This window comes from Balaenoptera ricei, chromosome 6 (genome assembly GCF_028023285.1).
Source record: "Balaenoptera ricei isolate mBalRic1 chromosome 6, mBalRic1.hap2, whole genome shotgun sequence".
Classification (NCBI taxonomy): domain Eukaryota; kingdom Metazoa; phylum Chordata; class Mammalia; order Artiodactyla; family Balaenopteridae; genus Balaenoptera; species Balaenoptera ricei.
The window spans coordinates 69,499,843-69,522,650 of record NC_082644.1 but is presented as its reverse complement, the minus strand read 5'-3'; the positions used below and the strand labels follow the sequence as shown (position 1 = coordinate 69,522,650).

Sequence of the window (22,808 nt, the reverse complement as noted above, 5' to 3'; positions counted from 1 at the left end):
GGCCAGTTTATGGGGACAAACTCCTATGACCGTGGGCTTAGTGTCTTAAAAGTTCATTGCTCCTTGGGGCTCTGCATATTTAAAAGACACTGATTCAGACACAGATAATATCTTAACTCTGCCCTATCCAAATGGTAGCCACTAGCCACTTGTGATCATTTACATTTAAATATAAATTAATTAAAATTAAATAAAATTTAAAATTCTGTTCCTCAGTGGCCCTAGTCATGTTTTCAGCCATAAGATTATTTCTATCAACACAGAAAGTTCTGTTAGTCAGCACTGCCTTAACATAAAGAGATTCATTTTAATGGTGGATGGTGAATATGACCATTATTTCTGTGCTGAGAAACTCTACAGGTGCTAAAAATGAATACATTTGTGTGTTGTAGGTGTATAATCAGGAACTGGGGAAGGAGGTGGCTGGATGAGGGAGAGATGACTATCTTTTGATGAGTATTATAGGCCACGATTTGGGCATATGCAGGCCAATTGAAAATAAAGCAGAGGGGCATTCTTTTTTTTATATTCACAGGAATTCCTCTAGCAACACATTTTACAGATGAGAAAACTGAGACGAAAAGATGTTAAGAAATTTGCCCAAAGCTTTGAAACCAGAACGCAAAATCGAGTCGGCTTGAATTCCAATATTCTTCCCATTGTACCATGCTGCCTATAAATCTCTGTCACCAGGGAAATGGGACTCATAGCCACTGTTCCCAGCCTCTGAGCCTCAGAGCTCACTAGTTTTCTATCCCTTCAAAGTAGGGCTTGGGGCCATGTCAGTACAGAGCATAGATACTTTTTAACACTTTCTTTTGAGATAATCCTAGATTCACATGCAGTTGTAAGAACTAATACAGAGAGATCTTGCATATCTTTTCAATATATATCTTTTAATCTGCTACAGACTGGATACTCTCCAAGGCTGTCATGACCCTAGAAGACTTCAGGAGCTATCGGGGAACACATAAGTAAATAATTACTACAGCGCTTGTTAAAACAAAAATGCAATGTCATTTTCACCTATTGATTAGCAAATAACAATAATACTAATGATGTCATAGCGAAGGCATGCTGAAAGAGACACTCCCATATTTTATTGGTTCGAGTGTAAAGTGAGGCAAATTGGAAAGCAGGTTGGCAATATGTATGCAATATTTCCATCTTTCAGCTAGTATATTTTGAGGCCTGCTATATGCCAGGCACTGGCCTAGACCCTGGGGAAAAACAGTAAACAGAGCAGACACTGTCCAGCCCTTTTGGAACTTACTGTCCTGTTTTGTTTATGGGCAGATAAGCTTTTGTGAGAAGTCCCGTTATAGGCAAAGCAGAGAGAGCTGTTATAGAATCACAAGTGAGGGGAGGTGAATTCAGCCTTAGGAGACTAGGGAAGGCATTCCTAGAGGGAGGATAAGGGGAGATAGCCTTCCATCTATTAAATGATGAACAGGAGTTAGCCAGAGGAAGGAGACAGGGTGGTGTGGAGAAAGAGTATCCTAAACAGAAGGAACAGCAGGAACGGCCCATGGGAAGGCTGAAAATTAAGAGAGAATGGCCTAAAACCTCTGGCAAAACTACCTTAAGGAATAACCCAGAATACAAAAACAAACAAACCAACAACCTTTCAAATACAAAGCCTTTTATCACATCATTAGTGAAAATAGCGGAATATGGAAAAATATCTATTTCAATAAAAGATATTTGGTTATGTTATGGGTATTACACCCACAATATGGAATATTTTGTAGCCATTTAAAATAATGCTTACAGTGTTTTTTAAAATACTGAAAATGTTTATGTTAAAATGTTGAATGAAAAAGGCAGGATACATAATTTTATGTCTAATCTGACCACAATCATGTTAAGTATACATATATAATTATATATATATATATATATAATTAAATGGAAGGAGACAAGTTAAAATATTGATAATGACAGTCTTTTTTTTTTTTTTTTTTTTTGTATATGTGCTGCCGAAGCAAGCACAATAGTCTTTTGATAGTGAGATTTAGGTGATTTTCATGTATATGATATTTTATAGCATGACATGATGTTTAGTCTGGAGCAGAGCCCAGCTCCACCATTTACTATCTGTGTAGCCTTGGGTAAGTCACTTAACTTCTCTGTGTCTCAGTTTCCTCATCTGTAAAATAGGAATAATTATAGCACCTATGTGATAGGTCGTTGTAGACATTATCATAGTACAGTATCTGGGCATGATACTGTTATTAATGTATGGATTATTAGTATTCTGTTTTCTATTTTTTAAATTTTTCTTTAGTGCACGTATATAACTTTTATAATGGGAAAATCACTCTTCATTAACAGAAGTGCCTCATATTGTAAGCTAGTGGGATGTGCTATCTTAAATGAGAACACTGAGAAGGGGCAGCTCACCCATCTCGGGGAAATAGAGGGATGTCAGACAAGGGTCTCTGAGGGAGAAGGCGGCATCTGAGCTGACTTTTGAAGAACAAGGACTTAGGGAGAAGAAGGGCAGTGGAGAATTCTAGACAAATGGAACATCAAGCAAAGACTTATAATCTTAGAAATCTCAAGGCAGAATGGGGCTTGAAGATGAACCAGCCCACCTTTCCACCCACGCGGGTCTCCCTCTGCAGCACGCCCTACAGATGCTCACATGCACACAGGCAGGAGGAGCTGATTGCTCTAAGAACAAATCCATCCCCTGGTTGGACAGTTCTCTTTGTTAAGAAGTGTCTCCGTATATGGACACTCACCTACCGTTGCACTTGCATATATACACATCAGAGGAAATCCAAGCCACATGCCCACACCGACACATGCACATGTTGGGAGTACTGGTCACCTAACCGTGGTCCAGCAAAGCAAAACTCCTCAATCTACTTCATGGTTGTGGTGCTTGTGGCTTGACTCTGAGACTCCTAACAAACATTACTAACTCTATGGTTTTTAAGTGCAAAAGCCGTAAGACTGTTAAAGGTTTAGGTTAAGAAGTAGTACATGATTGCAATAGAAAGAGAGGAAATTAAAAACATAAAAATAGTGATGCTTTCACTTTTTATAATAGGATAATTCATTCTGAAGGAAAAAGGTGACTTTCGGCACCACATGAAAACTCCTGTGACTGTACTCAGCACAATCTAAAGAAGAGATGGCGTTGGAAAATGGCCAAGTGTGTGTCTGGAGAGACAACATCGATACTGTATGCCGACTGGAGAACCCTAGAAATGCAGTGAGCAACTCAGAGGCCAGGCCTTGCAGGAGGCTTTACTGGAAGCCACAGTAAATGGCTCACAGGTCTGAGCCCCGTTGGAAGCCAAACACCATCTGCCAGTGTTAATCTATCAGGTGCAGACCTTGTAGCAACTGTTACCTGTCCCAACACCTTTGAAGCATAGTTAGAACTGAACTACATGATAAAGATAGCGCTACAAATCCACGAGGAAATAACAGATTATTCAATTAATGCATTTGAACATCTGGATAAAAGCCCAGAAAATAAAGTTGGGTCTCTACTTCACTCTCGACATCAAAATTAATTCCTGATGGATCAAATCCTTACATGAAAAATAAAACTATAACAAGTAAAATTTTTAAGAATGATAGAGAGGTGAAGACATGTCTAATATAACACCCAGAAGTCATAAAATAAATATTTTACATGGAAAAAATCTCACCAAAGGATAACAGGAAAAATATTTGTAATTCATAACACAGGCAAAGGGTCTGTTTTCATAATATAGAAAGCTCTCCAACAAATCAGTAAGAAAATACCAACAACTCAGTGAAAAATAGAGAAAGAAATATAGTAGCTCTTAATCACATGAAAAGATGCTCAGTTGCATTCATAGTAAGAGAAATACAAATTAAAATTAACTCACACATCATTTTTCATCTATAAAATGGGCAGAGCTCAAGGAGTGTGATAATACACTCTCATACATTGATGGTGAGTTGTCAACTGGTAAAACTTTCATGAAGGAAATTTGGCATTATCAATCAAAATTACAAATGTGGTTTTTGACCTAACAGCTCCACCTATAATTATTGATCTTTTATATATCCTGATACATGTAAAATAGTGTAGGTATCAGGTTATTCATTACATCATTGTTTATAAGAGCCAAGGTAGAAAACAACCTGAATTCTGTCACTATCAAACTACTAAGTGGCTATTTTCAAAATGAGGCAGATATTTATGTTCAAATATGAAAACACCTCTAAGATACATGGTTAATGGGAAAATAGCAAAGTGAATAACATACTGTAATTTGTGTTAGTAATAAAGAGTTATTTGGATGATAGATGGAGACAGGTTTTTTCTTATATATGTTTAGAGTATTTCTGGAAGGGTAACCAAAACCTCAGAGGCACACTCGATAGCTAGGAATTCGAGTTGGGGGAGAAATAAATTTTCTACCGTAACGCATCTTTGTACCTTTTGAATATTTTGTAGTGAATGTGTATTAGCTATTCAAAATAAATTTAATTCAGTAACAAATTCCTGCTTGAAACAAATCCCTTCCTCTTCTCTGCTACCTCTGTAGTTTTCACTCACTTTTTTGGTTGTGCTTGCATATGTAAGTATTTATATCACCTATAAAACCATGAGCAACTTGAGGGCCGCAACTATGTCTCTGTCACGTTTCCATCTCCAGCATCTAGCATCTAGCGCAGTGCCTTACACATGGCAGGAGACTTTTTTTTTTTAAGTGATGTCTTGAAGAGTGATGAAGACTTTTTCCTTGGAAGGAAGTCTGGTCACCAGATACAGCAGCTGAGCGGGGCTGCAATACCCTAAGAACATCTACCCACCCATCCTGAGATTCTACCTTGAAACGTGTCCTTATCCTTTAAGAGAAGGGAGGGAGAGAGAGACAGAGACAAAGAGAGAGAAAGAAACTGAGATAGATTTAAACATGAGACTAGTCTCCAGAGCAGTGCTGCTAAGAGGAATACATTTGGGGGAAAAAATGTGATCATGTGACTGGATGGGAAGAGATCATTTGAGATCTTCTTGGATCTAAACAAAAGATAAATGCTGAGAGGAAAAGTGACTGGTCAGGAGGTCCACTTTAAGCATTCTGTTGCTATCTCTGTCCCTGTTCATGGCGGGTTTACCTAGGGCAGAGGCTGCAACTTCAACAGTTAAGTGTCAAGACACAGGCACATACATTCTATAGCAAATTCAGTTGATTTCATCTCAGCACAGGGACACTGGGCACTTCCTAAGGGCAGGGTTGGCCGACATTTTTATTAGCAATCATCTCTGCCACCTTCTCATTATCTACAGATTTAAGACACATAATCATCCCCTAGGTCACAGAGTGGAGGGAGAGGGGGAGGAAACTGGCTAAGAGGCTCTAAATCCCTCCTAACACTTCTTCCCTATCAGCAAGATTAGAGCAGTCAACAGCCGTCTGCCTACGCGTTCAGACCCGGCAGGCTGGGCTGGGCTGGGCTGCCCAGGGCCTGAGGAGGGAGAGCTCTGAGGGCGAGGCTGGCTGCGGACCCCAGGTCTGCTGGTCCAGGCCGGTCTCTCTACTACGGTGCAGAGCACGTGATCCGTCTACCAGTGGCGGTGAGCAGGCTGGGGACCCTACGACAACCAGGAGGGAAAAGCAAGGGTCCACTGCCTCCAGCCATGCTGAAACAGAATGAGAGGAGGCGGTCTTGGGGCTACAGGTCCTGGCATACTGCGGAGAGTGAAGACGCATCCCAGGCAGCGGGCAGCCAACAACGCAGGAGCATCTGCTCCGTGGGGACCCGCCTGGGCTCGCAGGCCAGCGTCCCGTCGTGGACCGAGGGCAACTATAACTACTACATCGACGAGGACGAGGATGGGGAGGAGGAGGAGGAGCAGTGGAAGGACGACCTGGCAGCGGAGGACCAGCAGTCCGGAGAGGCCACCACCAACCACGGCGAAGGCGGCACCGACGCTCCGGTCGTGTCCTCCACTCTGAACGTGAACGTGGGCGGCCACAGCTACCACCTGGAGTACGCCGAGCTGGCCAGCTACCCCAAGACGCGCCTGGGGCGCCTGGTCACCTCCACCAGCCGCAGCCGCCAGCTGGGCCTGTGCGACGATTACGAGGCGCAGACGGACGAATACTTCTTCGACCGCGACCCGGAGGTCTTCCAGCTCATCTACAACTTCTACGCGTCCGGGGTGCTGCTGGTGCGCGACGAGCTGTGCCCGCGCTGCTTCCTGGAGGAACTGGGCTACTGGGGCGTGCGGCTCAAGTACTCGCCGCGCTGCTGCCTCATCTGCTTCGAGGAGAGGCGCGACGAGCTGAGCGAGCAGCTCAAGATCCAGCGCGAGCTGCGCGCCCAGGCGCAGGCCGAGGAGGCCGAGGAGCTCTTCCGAGACATGCGCTTCTACGGGCCGCAGCGGCGCCGCCTCTGGAACCTCATGGAGAAGCCCTTCTCGTCGGTGGCCGCCAAGGCCATCGGGGTGGCCTCCAGCCTCTTCGTGCTCATCTCCGTCGTGGCGCTGGCGCTCAACACGGTGGAGGAGATGCAGCAGCAGGCGGAGCAGGGCGCGGGCGGCGGCAACCCGCGGCCCTTCCTGGAGCACGTGGAGATGCTATGCATGGCTTTCTTCACGCTCGAGTTCCTGCTGCGCCTGGCCTCCACGCCCGACCTGCGGCGCTTCGCGCGGAGCGCCCTCAACCTGGTGGACCTGGTGGCCATCCTGCCACTCTACCTGCAGCTGCTGCTCGAGTGCTTCACGAGCGAGGACCAGGTGCGCGGCAAGGGCTCGCTGCACGAGCACGACCTCGAGACCATGGGCCGCGTGGGCCAGGTGCTGCGCGTCATGCGCCTCCTGCGCATCTTCCGCATCCTCAAGCTGGCGCGCCACTCCACCGGCCTGCGTGCCTTCGGCTTCACGCTGCGCCAGTGCTACCAGCAGGTGGGCTGCCTGCTGCTCTTCATCACCATGGGCATCTTCACCTTCTCTGAGGCCGTCTACTCCGTGGAGCACGACGTGCGTGGAACCAACTTCACCAGCATCCCCCACGCCTGGTGGTGGGCCGCGGTGAGCACCACGGCCCGCGGGCTTTCCCACCCACTTCCCCAGCCCGACAGACGCTGCTCCTCTCTTTCCTGGGTCATGCCACCTGCCTTGCTTTGTTCCCTCATCTTTCCCCTGCCTTGTTTAACGGCCATTGCTTTCTCCATTCCTTCCATGTCCCCAGCTTAAAAAAACAAAAGATAAAAACAACAAAACAGAAAAAAAAAAACAACAACAACGGGTGGGTGCTAAAAGGTTGGAAAGACGTAGTCCAGTAAGAAAGACGTAGTCCAAGAAATTTGGTGTGGTCTTAGTTATCTCCAGATCTAGATTTAGTCTTAATACCCCTGAGAGGCTGATTTTAAGGAGTAGTCATTGTTCACGTTCCTGGGAAGATTCGTCATCGTCATTCTTGTTACTTGTCCCTTATTGAACACCTATTGTCCTAAGTGGTTTATAAAGCATATCTTATTTCAGCATCACAACCATGTGAGGTGGTTAGGATCACTTTTTTTTTTTTAATTAATTAATTAATTAATTTTATTTTTGGCTGTGTTGGGTCTTCGCCTCTGTGCAAGGGCTTTCTCCAGTTGTGGCAAGTGGGGGCCACTCTTCATCGCGGTGCGCAGGCCTCTCACTATCGCGGCCTCTCTTGTTGCGGAGCACAGGCTCCAGACGCGCAGGCTCAGCAGTTGTGGCTCACGGGCCCAGTCGCTCCGCGGCATGTGGGATCTTCCCAGACCAGGGCTCGAACCCGTGTCCCCTGCATTGGCAGGCAGACTCTCAACCACTGCACCACCAGGGAAGCCCAGGATCACTATTTTTTTAAGAGGAAAATTTTCCTTCAAATTTTGAAGGAAGCCGTCCATGTATGCAGGGGAGGAAATGAGACTTGGCTGAAGAGTGTCAACCCTCACTGAAATCCCACTGGTTCTAGCTAAATCTGAGCATCTAACACTGAAACTTGCTCCAATGCCACAAAAATTCTTTCAGGACCTGGCATTATTGCCCCATTTTACAGCTAGAGGAACTGAGGTGCAGATAATTTGAGTTATAATAATAATTTAGACACACAGCTAAAGGTAGTAACGTGAGGACAAGCCTGTCCAGTTGCAAAATGCATGCCCTTTCCACAGCCCAGCACTGCCTCTTTCAAGCTTCAGTTTTTCTGCATGCCTTGCTTAATTTGCACTTAGTATATTAGTTATTTTTGGCATTTTCTTTGGTGTTTGCCTTTTATAATAATTTATGCCATTTACTCAAATATCTGTGTTTCTGATGTGCTAGACTAAATCCTTGGAAAATCCCTGAATCCCTGGAAATGCTGATTGGGTCTTCTAAGATTAGTGAACACGTTGACATATGTGCATAGGAAAGAACTGGGTGTATGCTTTCCTTATTTTTTTTAAGTAGATTGTTTGTAATGCCTTTAAAGACATTAAGCAAATATAACCAGTTTTTCCTATATTAGAAAGTGGATATTTTCAACATTAACATTGGATATGTTAGAACCCACAGTCTGGAGTTCTGATATGAACCTACCCAAGGCTCCTACTAATAGTGTAGTATAGTGGAATGGAAGATTTAGATTTAGATTCTAGTCCCAGATCTGCTAATAATTAACTGTGATCCTACATGATTAACTGTGAAACCTCACTCCCTACCTCCCTGTCCTCAGTTTCCTCATCTCAAAAGGGGAGGGTGTAGAGCTCTACAATTCAGTGAGCCTTGCTTCTCTGGAAAGCAGAGCTCTCATATGTACAACAAGATTTGTGAGCTTTCTTCAGTGATGGGATGATGTTAGGCTCTTCCAAACGAGCTGGCCAAATGCCGCTCCTCTGATCATATTCCAAATGACAAAAGGTCATCCCCATAGTAGATAAATCATGTGTACAGACGGGGTTGATGCAGGATGATTTGTCCCCAGCAAATGACGTTTACTTTGGAGGTGAGTAAAGCAAGGAGGGAAAAGAGAAAATCCACATGCTGATGATATAATACCAAGTTTTAGGGAGTCAAGTTTCCATTCGTCCAAATATCTTAGAAGGCTAGCGTATGTAAGCTGCACCTAGTGGACCCTTTGATACTATATTTTGAATACACAAAACATTTTTTACCTTTTGTATATTAATATAAAATTTTTGATAAGAATTCTATTGCTAATAATGAATTTTTCTTTTTAAAAAAATTCCTGAAGTGAATGCCTAGTGATCCCCTTTAATTTCTTGATGTGTTTATTGTTTAATAACATTTAAATTTTCAAATTATCCCCTTTTTAATATTAACAAAAATTATCTTACTCAAGGTCACTGTTTTCTATAGACTTTACAATAAAACTTGAATCACCATTCAGTTTCTATCTATAACAAATTTTACTAATTATTGCTTTTACCAATGTGAATTTTCTTTTGTACCCATTATCTCTATCAGGCACTATTTTCACAGGCCAAAATTTACACATGTCAACCTACCATTTACCAACCTTAACCTTTACCAATGACCTTCATCCATTTTAGTTTCTGAGAATTATATATACTATTAAAAATCATTATGGATTAAAGACTGATAGGTTGTGTTCGTTTCTAAACTAACCTATGAAAACAATAGGAGCAACTCCCCTTGAACATTTGAGGACTGCTCTATTCCCCAGGACCAATATACTATTAACCCAATTCCTCTGTATACTTCTTATGACATTGTATATTGTGTAGTAAGGGCCCTTATTTTCAATATAGCAAAGAGAAAAGAAGATGCCAAGTAAAAAGATGCAAAATATTAGGACCAATTCTTCACATAACCCACAAAAATCCATCTTCTTCATTCATTGAGCAAGATTATTTTTTAACATCTTTATTGGAGTATAATTGCTTCACAATGTTGTGTTAGTTTCTGCTGTATAACAAAGTGAATCAGCTATAGGTACACATATATCCCCATATCCCTTCCCTCTTGCGTCTCCTTCCCACCCTCCCTATCCCACCCCCCTAGGTGGACACAAAGCACCGAGCTGATCTCCCTGTGCTATGCGGCTTCTTCCCACAAGCTATCTATTTGGTAGTGTATATATGTCCATGCCACTCTCTCACTTCCTCCCAGCTTACCCTTCCGCCCCCCCCGTGTCCTCAAGTCCATTCTCTACGTCTGCATCTTTATACCTGTCTGCCCCTAGGTTCTTCAGAACCATTTTTTTTAGACTCCATATATGTGTGTTAGCATACGATATTTGTTTTTCTCTTTCTGACTTACTTCACTCTGTATGACAGACTCTAACTCCATCCACCTCATTACAAATACCTCCATTTCATTTCTTTTTATGGCTGAGTAATATTCCATTGTATATATGTGCCACATCTTCTTTATCTATTCATCTGTCGATAGACACTTAGTTTGCTTCCATGTCCTGGCTATTGTAAATAGAACTGCAATGAACATTGTGGTACATGACTCTTCTTGAATTATGGTTTTCTCAGGGTATATGCCCAGTAGTGGGATTGGTGGGTCATACGGTAGTTCTACTTTTACTTTTTAAGGAACCTCCATACTGTTCTCAATAGTGGCTGTATCAATTTACATTCCCACCAACAGTGCAAGAGGGTTCCCTTTTCTCCACACCCTCTCCAGCATTTATTGTTTGTAGATTTTTTGATGATGGCCAATCTGACGGGTGTGAGATGATACCTCATTGTAGTTTTGATTTGCGTTTCTCAAATGATTAGTGATGTTGAGCATCCTTTCATGTGTTTGTTGGCAATCTGTATACCTTCTTTGGAGAAATGTCTGTTTAGGTGTTCTGCCTATTTTTGGATTCGATTGTTTGTTTTTTTGATATTAATCTGCATGAGCTGCTTGTATATTTTGGAGATTAATCCTTTATCAGTTGCTTCATTTGCAAATATTTTCTCCCATTCTGAGGGCTGTCTTTTTGTCTTGCTTATGGTTTCCTTTGCTGTGAAAAAGCTTTAAAGTTTCATTAGGTCCCCTTTGTTTATTTTTGTTTTTATTTCCATTTCTCTAGGAGGTGGATCAAAAAGGATCTTGCTGTGATTTATGTCATAGAGTGTTCTGCCTATGTTTTCCTCTAAGAGTATTATAGTATCTGGCTTTACATTTAGGTCTTTAATCCATTTTGAGTTTATTTTTGTGTATGGTGTTAGGGAGTGTTCTAATTTCATTCTTTTACATGTAGCTGTCCATTTTTCCCAGCACCACTTATTGAAGAGGCTGTCTTTTCTCCACTGTATACGCTTGCCTCCTTTATCAAAGATAAGGTGACCATATGTGCATGGGTATCTCTGGGCTTTCTATCCTGTTCCATTGATCTATATTTCTGTTTTTGTGCCAGTACCATACTGTCTTGATTACTGTAGCTTTGTAACATAGTCTGAAGTCAGGGAGCCTGATTCCTCCAGCTCCGTTTTTCTTTCTCAAGATTACTTTGGCTATTCAGGGTCTTTTGTGTTTCCATACAAATTGTAAAATTTTTTGTTCTAGTTCTGTGAAAAACGCCTTTGGTAGTTTGATAGGGATTGCATTGAATCTGTAGATTGCTTTGGGTAGTATAGTCATTTTCACAGTGTTGATTCTTCCAATCCAAGAACATGGTATATCTCTCCATCTGTTTGTATCATCTTTAATTTCTTTCATCAGTGTCTTACAGTTTTCTGCATACAGGTCTTTTGTCTCCTTAGGTAGGTTTATTCCTAGGTATTTTATTCTTTTTGTTGCAATGGTAAATAGGAGTGTTTCCTTAATTTCTCTTTCAGATTTTTCATCATTAGTGTATAGGAATGCAAGAGATTTCTGCACGTTAATCTTGTATCCTGCTACTTTACCAAATTCATTGATTAGCTCTAGGAGTTTTCTGGTGGCATTTTTAGGATTCTCAATGTATAGTATCATGTCATCTGCAAACAGTGACAGTTTTACTTCTTCTTTTCTGATTTGGATTCCTTTTATTTCTTTTCTGTCTCTGAGATTGCTGTGGCTAAAAGTTACCAAACTATGTTGAATAATAGTGGTGAGAGTGGGCAACCTTGTCTTGTCCCTGATCTTAGAGGAAATGGTTTCAGTTTTCACCACTGAGAACGATGTTGGCTGTGGGTTTGTCATATATGACCTTTATTATGCTGAGGTAGGTTCCCTCTATGCCTACTTTCTGGAGAATTTTTATCATAAATGGGTGTTGAATTTTGTCAAAAGCTTTTTTTGCATCTATTGAGATGATCATATGATTTTTATTCTTCAATTTGTTAATATGGTGTATCACATTGATTGATCTGCATATATTGAAGAACCTTTGCATTCCTGGGATAAACCTCACTTGATCATGCTGTATGACCCTTTTAATGTGCTGTTGGATTCTGTTTGCTGGTATTTTGTTGAGGATTTTTGCATCTATGTTCATCAGTGATACTGGCCAGTAGTTTTCTTTCTTTGTGACATCCTTGTCTAGTTTTTGTATCAGGGTGATGGTGGCCTCGTAGAATGAGTTTGGGAGTGTTCCTCCCTCTGCTATATTTTGGAAGAGTTTGAGGATAGGTGTTAGCTCTTCTCTAAATGTTTGATAGAATTCACCTGTGAAGCCATCTGGTCCTGGGCTTTTGTTTGTTGGAAGATTTTTAATCACAGTCTCAATTTCAGTGCTGGTGATTGTCTGTTTATATTTTCTATTTCTTCCTGTTTCAGTCTCAGAAGGTTGTGCTTTTCTAAGAATTTGTCCATTTCTTCCAGGTTGTCCATTTTATTGGCATAGAGTTGCTTGTAGTGATCTCTAATGATCCTTTGTATTTCTGCAGTGTCAGTTGTTACTTCTCCTTTTTCATTTCTAATTCTGTTGATTTGAGTCTTCTCCCTTTTTTTCTTGATGAGTCTGGCTAATGGTTTATCAATTTTGTTTATCTGCTCAAAGAACAAGCTTTTAGTTTTATTGACCTTTGCTATCATTTCCTTCATTTTTTTCATTTATTTCTGATCTGATCTTTATGATTTCTTTCCATCTGCTAACTTTGGGGTTTTATTTGTTCTTCTTTCTCTAATTGCTTTATGTGTAAGGTTAGGTTGCTTATTTGAGATGCTTCTTGTTTCTTGAGGTAGGATTGTATTGCTATAAACTTCCCTCTTAGAACTGGTTTTGCTGCATCCCGTAGGTTTTGGGTCATCGTGTTTTCATTGTCATTTGCTTCTAGGTATTTTTTGATTTCCTCTTTGATTTCTTCAGTGATCTCTTGGTTATTTAGTAGCGTATTTAGCCTCCATGAGTTTGTATTTTTTACAGTTTTTTTCCTGTAATTGATATCTAGTCTCATAGCGTTGCGGTCAGAAAAGATACTTGATATGATTTCAATTTTCTTAGATTTACCAAGGCTTGATTTGTGACCCAAGATATGATCTATCCTGGAGAATGTTCCATGAGCACTTGAGAAGAAAGTGTATTCTGTTGTTTTTGGATGGAATGTCTTCTAACTATCAATTAAGTCCATCTTGTTTAATGTATCATTTAAAGCTTGTGTTTCCTTATTTATTTTCATTTTGGATGATGTCCATTGGTGAAAGTGGGGTGTTAAAGTCGTGTTACCATCGATTTCCCCTTTTATGGCTGTTAGCATTTGCCTTATGTATTGAGGTGCTCCTATGTTGGGTGCATAAATATTTACAATTGTTATATTTTCTTCTTGGATTGATCCCTTGATCATTATGTAGTGTCCTTCTTTGTCTCTTGTAATAGTCTTTATTTTAAAGTTTGTTTTGTCTGATATGAGAATTGCTACTCCAGCTTTCTTTTGATTTCCATTTGCATGGAATATCTTTTTCCATCCCCTCACTTTCAGTCTGTATGTGTCCCTAGGTCTGAAGTGGGTCTCTTGTAGGCAGCATATATATGGGTCTTGTTTTGTAACCATTCAGCCAGTCTATGTCTTTTGGTTGGAGCATTTGATCCATTTACATTTAAGGTAATTATCAATATGTATGTTCTTATTACCATTTTCTTAATTTTGGGGGGTTTGTTATTGTAGGTCTTTTCCTTCTTTTGTGTTTCCTGCCTAGAAAAGTTCCTTTAGCATTTGTTGTAAAGTTGGTTTGGTGGTGCTGAATTCTCTCAGCTTTTGCTTGTCTGTAAAGGTTTTAATTTCTCCATCGAATCTGAATGAGGTCCTCGCTGAGTAGAGTAATCTTGGTTGTAGGTTTTTCCCTTTCATCACTTTAAATATGTCCTGCCACTCCTTTCTGGCCTGCAGAATTTCTGCTGAAAGATCAGCTGTTAACCTTATGGGGATTCCCTTGTACGTTAATTGTTGCTTTTCCCTTGCTGCTTTTTTTTTTTAATATAAATTTATTTATTTATTTTTGGCTGTGTTGGGTCTTTGTTTCTGTGCGAGGGCTTTCTCTAGTTGCGGCGAGCGGGGGCCACTCTTTATCACGGTGCACGGGCCTCTCACTATCGCGGCCTCTCTTGTTGCGGAGCACAGGCTCCAGACGCGCAGGCTTAGTAGTTTTGGCTCACAGGACCAGTTGCTCCGCGGCATGTGGGATCTTCCCAGACCAGGGCTCGAACCCGTGTCCCCTGCATTGGCAGGCAGATTCTCAACCACTGTGCCACCAGGGAAGCCCCCTTGCTGCTTTTAATATTTTTTTAATTTAATTTTTGAGAGTTTGATTAATATGTGTCTTGGCGTGTTTCTCCTTGGATTTATCCTGTATGGGACTCTCTGCACTCTCTGGACTTGGTTGACTATTTCCTTTCCCATATTAGGGAAGTTTTCAACCATAATCTCTTCAACTATTTTCTCAGTCCCTTTCTTTTTCTCTTCTTCTTCTGGGACCCCTATAATTCAAATGTTGGTGCATTTAGTGTTGTCCCAGAGGTCTCTGAGAATGTCCTCAATTCTTTTCATCCTTTTTTCTTTATTCTGCTCTGTGGTAATTATTTCCACTATTTTATCTTCCAGGTCACTTATCCATTTTTCTGCCTCATTTATTCTGCTATTGATTCCTTCTAGAGAATTTTAAATTTCATTTATTGTGTTGTTCATCATTGTTTGTTTGCTCTTTAGTTCTTCTAGGTCCTTGTTAAACGTTTCTTGTATTTTCTCCATTCTATTTCCAAGATTTTGGATCATCTTTACTATCATTAGTCTGAATTCTTTTTCCGGTAGACTGCCTATTTCCTGTTCATTTGTTTGGTGTGCTGGGTTTTAACCTTGCTCCTTCATCTGCTGTGTGTTTTTCTGTCTTCTCATTTTGCTTATCTTACTGTGTTTGGGGTCTCCTTTTCCCAGGCTGCAGGTTCGTAGTTCCCGTTGTTTTTGGTGTCTGCCCCCAGTGGCTACAGTTGGTTCAGTGGGTTGTGTAGGCTTCCTGGTGGAGGGGACTGGTGCCTGTGGTCTGGTGGATGAGACTGGATCTTGTCTTTCTGGTGGGCAGGACAGTGTCCAGTGGTGTGTTTTGGGGTATCTGTGAACTTATTATGATTTTAGGCAGCCTCTCTGCTAATAGGTGGGGTTGTGTTCCTGTCTTGCTAGTTGTTTGCCATGGGGGGTCCAGCACTGGAGGTGAGCAAGAGTTTTTTGAGCACTTAGTGTGCCAAGGAGTATTCTAAATACTAGGGATACCGAGTAATAAGAAAAAAAAAAAAAGGTGAAATTTTTTCCCTCATGGAGTTTACATCCTAATGGAGAAAGATAATAAATCATTTCAGATATGAGTGTGTCTTATATAGGATAATAGGATAGAGAGTGATCTGGGTGGCAGAATCTACCTTTGATGGACTAGTGGAATAGTCAGAGAAGCCTTCTTGGAGAAGATGACATTGAACTAAATCTTGAATGATGAGAAGGAAGTCATCTAAATAGACGTGACCAAGCAGACATGAGAATCTGAGAAGTAGAATCCTAAAAGTAACTCTGATCCAATATTCTCCAAGCATTTTATTGATCATACATCTCATAATTTAAAAAATTCTGAGCACACACCCATGATAAATATGTGTTTAGTTAATCATAAGTTATAAGCTATTTATTGCTATAATAACAATGCATCACAAACTACCCCAAAATTCAGTGGCTCGAAACGTCAAGCATCTATTTGCCTTGTGAGTTTGCAAGTCAGCAACTCAGGCTGGTTTCAAGTACAAGGTTAGAAGAACCTTGGACTGGTGTCAGCTGCTCACATCACAGTCTGATGGTCAGCTGGCTGACAGCTGGATGAAGAAGGAGACTAGGTCTTTCATCATCCAGCAGGCATGTATCCATGGCCGTGGCAAAGGGCAAGAGAGAGAGAGTGCAAGCCCAATCATGCAAGCACTGATAAGCTTCTGTTCATGACACTTGCTCAACTCATTGGCCAAAGTGAGTCACAAGGCCAAACTCAGAGTCAAAGGGAAGAGCAGGTTAGCCCACTCACTGTAGGAAAGCACTGCAAAGTTATATGGCAAAGAGCTTGGATACAGGAAGATACAAAGAATTGGGTCCAGTAATACAATCATTGTACTGCATTAAGATATTACTGCTCAAATATATTATGTGTATCAGAAAACATACACTCACACATTGAAAATGTAAAGAGGTAAGGAAAAACAGGATTGGTATTTTCTTGCCCCACTCCAGTGCTGTAGCCCTTGTGGTATATTCACCCACATTAGGGAAAGGTTCTCTAATCCCTCCCTCCATGTGTTTTTAGTACTCTCAGACAACCCCAAAATCTGACTTGTTTTTAATAATCTCCCCTCTCTCTATGCCAAGGATCCTGCAACCTTCCTCTGTAATTCAACTCGGGTTTTTAAGAGAAACACAGTAATTTTCATTAATGTGAATTCTCCTACAGCTGCAGAACAAATCCCTCATGGACACTCATGTCTGCAAATGCTCATGCATTAGGATATAAGATAGACCCATCCTACTCATCTGTCAAACGGCGGTTATTTGTAAGCACTAATGTAATAGGAAACATATGTAAAAACACTAGCCTGTATGCTATCCTCAATAAATAGAAGCTACCATATCTGACTAGTTGATAGCCTTTATCACATGGAAGCAATAACCTTTGCTTCCAGTTTCATTTTTGGGAAAATAAAACAGAAGTGATTCCTTCTCTCCTGGGGAAAAGAGAGAGGCTGTAAGATGGACAAAAGGGTCAGCCGTTCTATCTTGGGAGAGTTTCTGAGTGTCCAAATAAACAGGCCCATGCCTGGAGCAGCTCCAGCCATGTTGGGACTCTCCGGGTTGCCTGGGTGTGGGAAATGCTCGGCATAGCTCAACAAGAACAATTAGCTCTATGATGAGGCTGTAAGCTTTGGCCTCTGTTGTGGCTATGTTTTTAAGGAGAAAAGGACAATTGGACTGTTCAATAGACCATTTCCTTCTGAGCTTTCCAGAGCAAGTTAAAGCTGTAGAAACTACATAGGAAACTATGTCATGAACTCATTCCTTCAAAATTCATGAAAACTATCTCTAGCTGAAGCATCAGATAGTTGTAGCCCAGAGACCTTGTTTCTATCTTTGTTTTCCTCAAGTATGTTATCATTTCCTTGCAAATAGGTGGCACTTAGAAGATCACTGAGATTTATTTTATTTTATTTTATTTTTATTGATTGCTTGCTTGCTTTGAGAAGACCCCTTTGGAAGGTGAATCAGGATAACAGAAAACAAAACGTGGGATATTTTAAACAGAAGGAAATCGATACAGGGAGATAGATACATAGGCTGGAAGAGCAAAAAGGAGAAAGTGAGATAACCCAAAGATTGGTAACTGTAGGAACTAGTGTTGGCCCCAGAACTGGGGAGACAAATGGGAGAAGGTAGAGTTACTGGAGCCTAGGAGTACAGAGAAGGAACCACTGTGTAGCTGTTGCCAGACCCCTAAGATGGCATCCCGAGGCTGGTGCTGGGTGTGCTGAAAGATGCCTGAGCCATAGCTATCTGCTGTTGTTGAAGGATGATGACAGAACCCAGAAGCAGGAAGAGAGACTCTTACTTCCTCATTCCATCTTCTAGTCTCCCACCCGTGTCTCTCATTGGCAGAACCTAACCAGAAGACAGCAGGCAAGGAAATCTGGGAAATGTAGTTTACATCCTCCCAGCCGCTGAATTACAAAAAAGAGCACAGAAGGGTATCGGGCTTTAGGGCTGAGAGATAATGAGTAAATGTCTGGCACAGAAGGCATTAAAGTTCTCCTAGCTTCTTCAGAAATAGCACAGGAGTCATAAAGGGGGGCAAAGGCTCTTAGGCACTTTTATAACTTTTGATCTGGCGGACTCCTGATTTTGGGGTGGTCCCCTTCTGTCTCTCTAAACCCCTCCTGTTGGCCAATATAACTTGAGCGGGACGTGATAGAATTGTAGAGGGCAGGGAGAAGTAGCAAGTAAGCTGAGGATGTGGAGGGCATTGTCACTATTGTGTACCTTTCTAGGAATAGATCCCAAACTTGCCTTAGCTTCTGCACACCTCCCCCTTATTGTACAATTTATGTACATGTCAGAACTTTCATATACGGATGAGGCCGGTTGTTCTTTTCAAGGTGATTACCCATGACCTCATTCTAACAGTGTTTCCACTGATCAAAACATTTTTTGAATTCCACTGAGGAATTATCTTCAGCGCCTGTGACATGTCCATTTATTAATACTTCTTTGTAGTGGGGCTAAATCTTTACTTTTTTGAAGGTGGATTCAATATTTTTAAATAGTCAAGACCCTTGAGTTGAAGACTGGCACCTAGAGTTAACCCTCAAGGGGAATAAGAACACTTGTTTCAAGGTCATGCCACTGAATCCTCTGTGCAGATTATAATCCCAAAGAGGAATTCCTAAAATATTTGTAGCAACAGCAGCATGGGTAAGCTAAATAGAGCCTTTGAAGCTAAATCCTTTAAAGGACAACATGCATTGAAGTATGTAATAATTTTAACCAGAAAATGTTAGTCTTTACCACCTCGAATTCTTTGGGAAAACTAAGAAGAGGTGTTAATTCTTTTGAAAAATCAGTTTTATTCCCTGAGATCATAATTCCTAGATGCAGGGATTACTGGGTGCTAAAATGTAATCTGTGCGTAGATCATTATGAAGGAAACAAACATTCCTTGCTGAAGGAGAAAGTCAAGTATACTTATTCTAAAGTTTCAGAGAAAAACTGGATGCTTGTTCTCCTGGTAACGTTTAGTGGGTCAGGATTTGCTGATTAGTGGGTGAGCTGCTAGGGAAAGGTTACATTCTGGCTTTGGGGATCCAATGGCTAGGGAAAATATGTAAATTTTCAACGGAATGGTAAGTTTCCAGTTTACAGAGTGGCTGAGCCAGTCAGTTTTTTCAGGATATTAAGATGGATTGCAGAAATTGCAGTCACATGTCCAAACCCCACTCCTGCTAATGTGAGAACTCACTCTGGGAGGTCACTTTGGTCCTTCTGGGACCTTCCATTTTTCATGCTCATTCAGGGAGAAATGGTTTGGCCTGTGGAACGTGGAGAAAAAGTTTCCAAAAGCCAAGGAATCCAGAGTTCCTCTGGAGCCAAGAAGCAGATCACCGGTTGAGTCAAACAGAACAGTGCATAAATTAGCTATGCATTTTGAACAAATTCTTCAGAACCAGTCTTATAGAGTCTCGTATCAGAAGAGATCTTTTCTCTAAAAATAGAGATCCAAGACATACAAAAATATTTAGACCATATTATGCACATCAAATATTTAATCTTCCTTCAGCCAATTCTCTTTGCTTTTGACTTTTTGCTCAAAGTTCAGCCAAAAAAAAGAAAAAAGAAATTGGGGTTGGGAGAGAAGCAAAGCCAGTGTGGGGACTGAGCAGAAGTTTAAATTAGGTACTTTGTCTCAATTACTTTCCTTCCTCTGTATCCTCCTATCTCCAACCCTCCCCCCAATCCTGGACCCTTGAGGGGCTGGTTTACACCAAAGCCTCTGCTTTGGCCTTTCATGGATGCTTCCTCTTCTGAAACTACCCCTTCCTGTCACTCGCTCTTATATCCAGACTCCCTTTAGGCCTCCTCCAGGGAAAGTCGACTGACTAAACATTCACACAGAGGTGTGAGTGACAGGGTTAGTGTCAAATGAAAGCTGTTCACACACCTGGACAGAGATCTGACTCGGGTTCTTTTACTTTCAGCGTGGCCAGTTACAAGAAATACACACACACACACACACACACACACACACACACACACACACACACAGAGCAAGCTTTTTTTTTTTTTTTTATGATTAGCCCACGATCTTATTTTATCACTGCCTCTCATGGCCCTTTGGTCGAGAAGGTGGGAAAAGCAGATTCTCTACTGGAGACAGAGTGTCCCCCCACCCTGTCTCCCTCACACAGCATTGGCAGGAGCCAGGGAGGAGCTTCTTTCCACAGCCCGCTGGTCTAACAAGCACAAGAACTAACATTATCCCTCACACACACCCTGTGCAGCTCCTTCAATTCCTGTAACAATCCTATGAGGTTCGCACTATTATTCTCTCCATGTTTCAAAAGCAGAAACTGAGGCAGGGTGAATTTAGGCGACTTTCCCAAATCCCACAGCTGGGAAGTGGATTCAGGCCCATGTGGCCCTAGTGCCACACCTGCTTCCTTAACCTAGTCGACACCCTCCTGCCTCTCGTAGATGCTGCCTTGTGTTTCTCCACTGTGAGAAGGGCAGCCCAGCCCACAGCAGTTCTCTCCCAGGAGACGGAGTAGTGAGAGGTAGTGTGTCACCCATCCCAAGAGGAGTTGCAACTTTCCCCTTTTTATGGGCTGGATGGAGCTTTGGTTCTTATCAGCTCCCCCAGATTTGCCCAGCTGGCCCACGTCTCCATTTCATTCTAACTAATCAATCATACTTACTCTAAGTTCAAAGTAATCCTTACATCATCGCAACAAAAATGTTTACATTTCTAAGTTAAAGGCTGTCTCTGTACAGATCAACAGGGTGACTGTACCTTTTATAAAAGCATATGCTGGAAGACTGTGCGACGACACAAATCGATGAAGCCAGTGCTGCCCCCTGGAGTTGTGCGATGCACAGTTTTTTCAACTGTAATCAACAGCCCTGCCCAAAAGGCTTCTAGTAATTTTGCCAAGAGTCTGGGGACCAAAGGGAGTCTTAGTACATGAGGCATAAAAAACAGGTCCCGAGAGATTTTTCTGGGTTTTCTCCGGCTACATTGACTGATAACTAGTCCCGTGGGTATCTGCATTTTAAAACAGAAGCTTGGGGGCTTCCCTGATGGCGCAGTGGTTAGGAATCCGCCTGCCAATGCAGGGTACATGGGTTCGAGCCCTGGTCTGGGAAGATCCCACATGCCGCGGAGCAACTAAGCCCGTGAGCCACAATTACTGAGCCTGCGCGTCTGGAGCCTGTGCTCCACAATGGGAGAGGCCGCGACAGTGAGAGGCCCGCGCACCGCGATGAAGAGTGGCCCCCGCTCGCCGCAACCGGAGAAAGCCCGTGCACAGAAACGAAGACCCAACACAGCCAAAAATAAATAAATAAAAAAAAAAAAAAAAAAAAAAAAACCAGAAGCTTGTTAACCTAAATAAATCTCTAATTAGTGGAATTTAAAGCAGTGTGACAAGTGTGATGGAAGACTTTCATGCAGGGTGAACATATTTTTGGTCGGTGACGTCTTACAAAAGTCCCTTCGCAAAATAATGAGTGTGTCTCTCCAGATATTTGCAATTAAAGCACCTTCATGTAAAATATCTCATTTGACTGCATAACAACTCTGAGAACTATTACAATTGTCTCTATTTTAAGGATGAGAGAAGGACCACAGAGGAGGTTGCTTAATGCTTTTTGCGTGCCTGACACTGTGTGAAGTGCTTTATAATCATTTTCTTATTTAGTCTTCACAAGAATCCCGAGAGTTAGTTATTACCCTCCTGTTTTAGATGCAGGAACCAAGGCTTAGAGACTCTGAATGTTTTGCCCAAGGTCACTCAGCTGGGAAGGGTCAGAGTCAGGACTTAAACCCAGGTCTGACTGGATCTAAGCCCAAGCTCTTTCCCGTACGTGTATCATGTAGGCAAATCCAGGGACTCCGTCCTAAATTTGGCCCCAGCTGAAGAGAGGCAAAGACCTACATTTATTGAGCCTATTCTACGCCAGAGACTTCACACACGTTATTCTTCTGTGCCCTTCACAACAACCCTTTAAAGTAGATATAACTCCCCTGTATTGTATGTAAGAAAATTGATAAGTGATAGGGTTTAGACCCAAGCCTTTCAGCTCCAAAGCTTATGTTCTTTCCATGCCTCAGGTCTTGCAGGCAACCTTTCCAGTACCTCCTAAAGCTGACTCCGTGAGGAGCTATTATACGACCCACGTGCACCTTCAGCGGGACGGAAGACACGTCCCTGCCTGGTCCTCTCCCTTTCTTCTCCTCACTCCCGATGCTGACAATTCCATTCTACTTTCCTTCCCTCACAGGTGAGCATCTCCACCGTGGGCTATGGAGACATGTACCCAGAGACTCACCTGGGCCGGCTTTTTGCCTTCCTCTGCATCGCTTTCGGGATCATCCTCAACGGGATGCCCATTTCCATCCTCTACAACAAATTCTCCGATTACTACAGCAAGCTCAAGGCTTACGAGTACACCGCCATACGAAGGGAAAGGGGGAATGTGGAGTTCATGCAGAGAGCCAGAAAGAAGATAGCTGAGTGCTTGGCTGGAAGCAACCCACAGCCCAACCCAAGGCAAAATAATTAATATTTGTTAGGATGTGCGGCTGGTCGATGCCATGAATTTCAAGGCTTCCTTCCTCCTTCCTTTTTTTTTTTTTTATTATCAGGATTAACAGTGAAAGGACATGTGAAGCA

The 22,808-nt window shown here is 42.1% G+C and overlaps 1 protein-coding gene across 1 annotated transcript; it reads left to right on the top strand.

The window, feature by feature from the left end:
• The first annotated feature begins 5,635 nt into the window (after positions 1-5,635).
• On the top strand, positions 5,636-22,698 carry KCNV2 (potassium voltage-gated channel modifier subfamily V member 2). Its single transcript, XM_059926450.1, has 2 exons — positions 5,636-7,030; positions 22,417-22,698. Exons 1-2 carry the CDS (start codon positions 5,636-5,638, stop codon positions 22,696-22,698), a joined length of 1,677 nt encoding a protein of 558 aa, XP_059782433.1.
• The last annotated feature ends 110 nt before the right edge of the window (positions 22,699-22,808 follow it).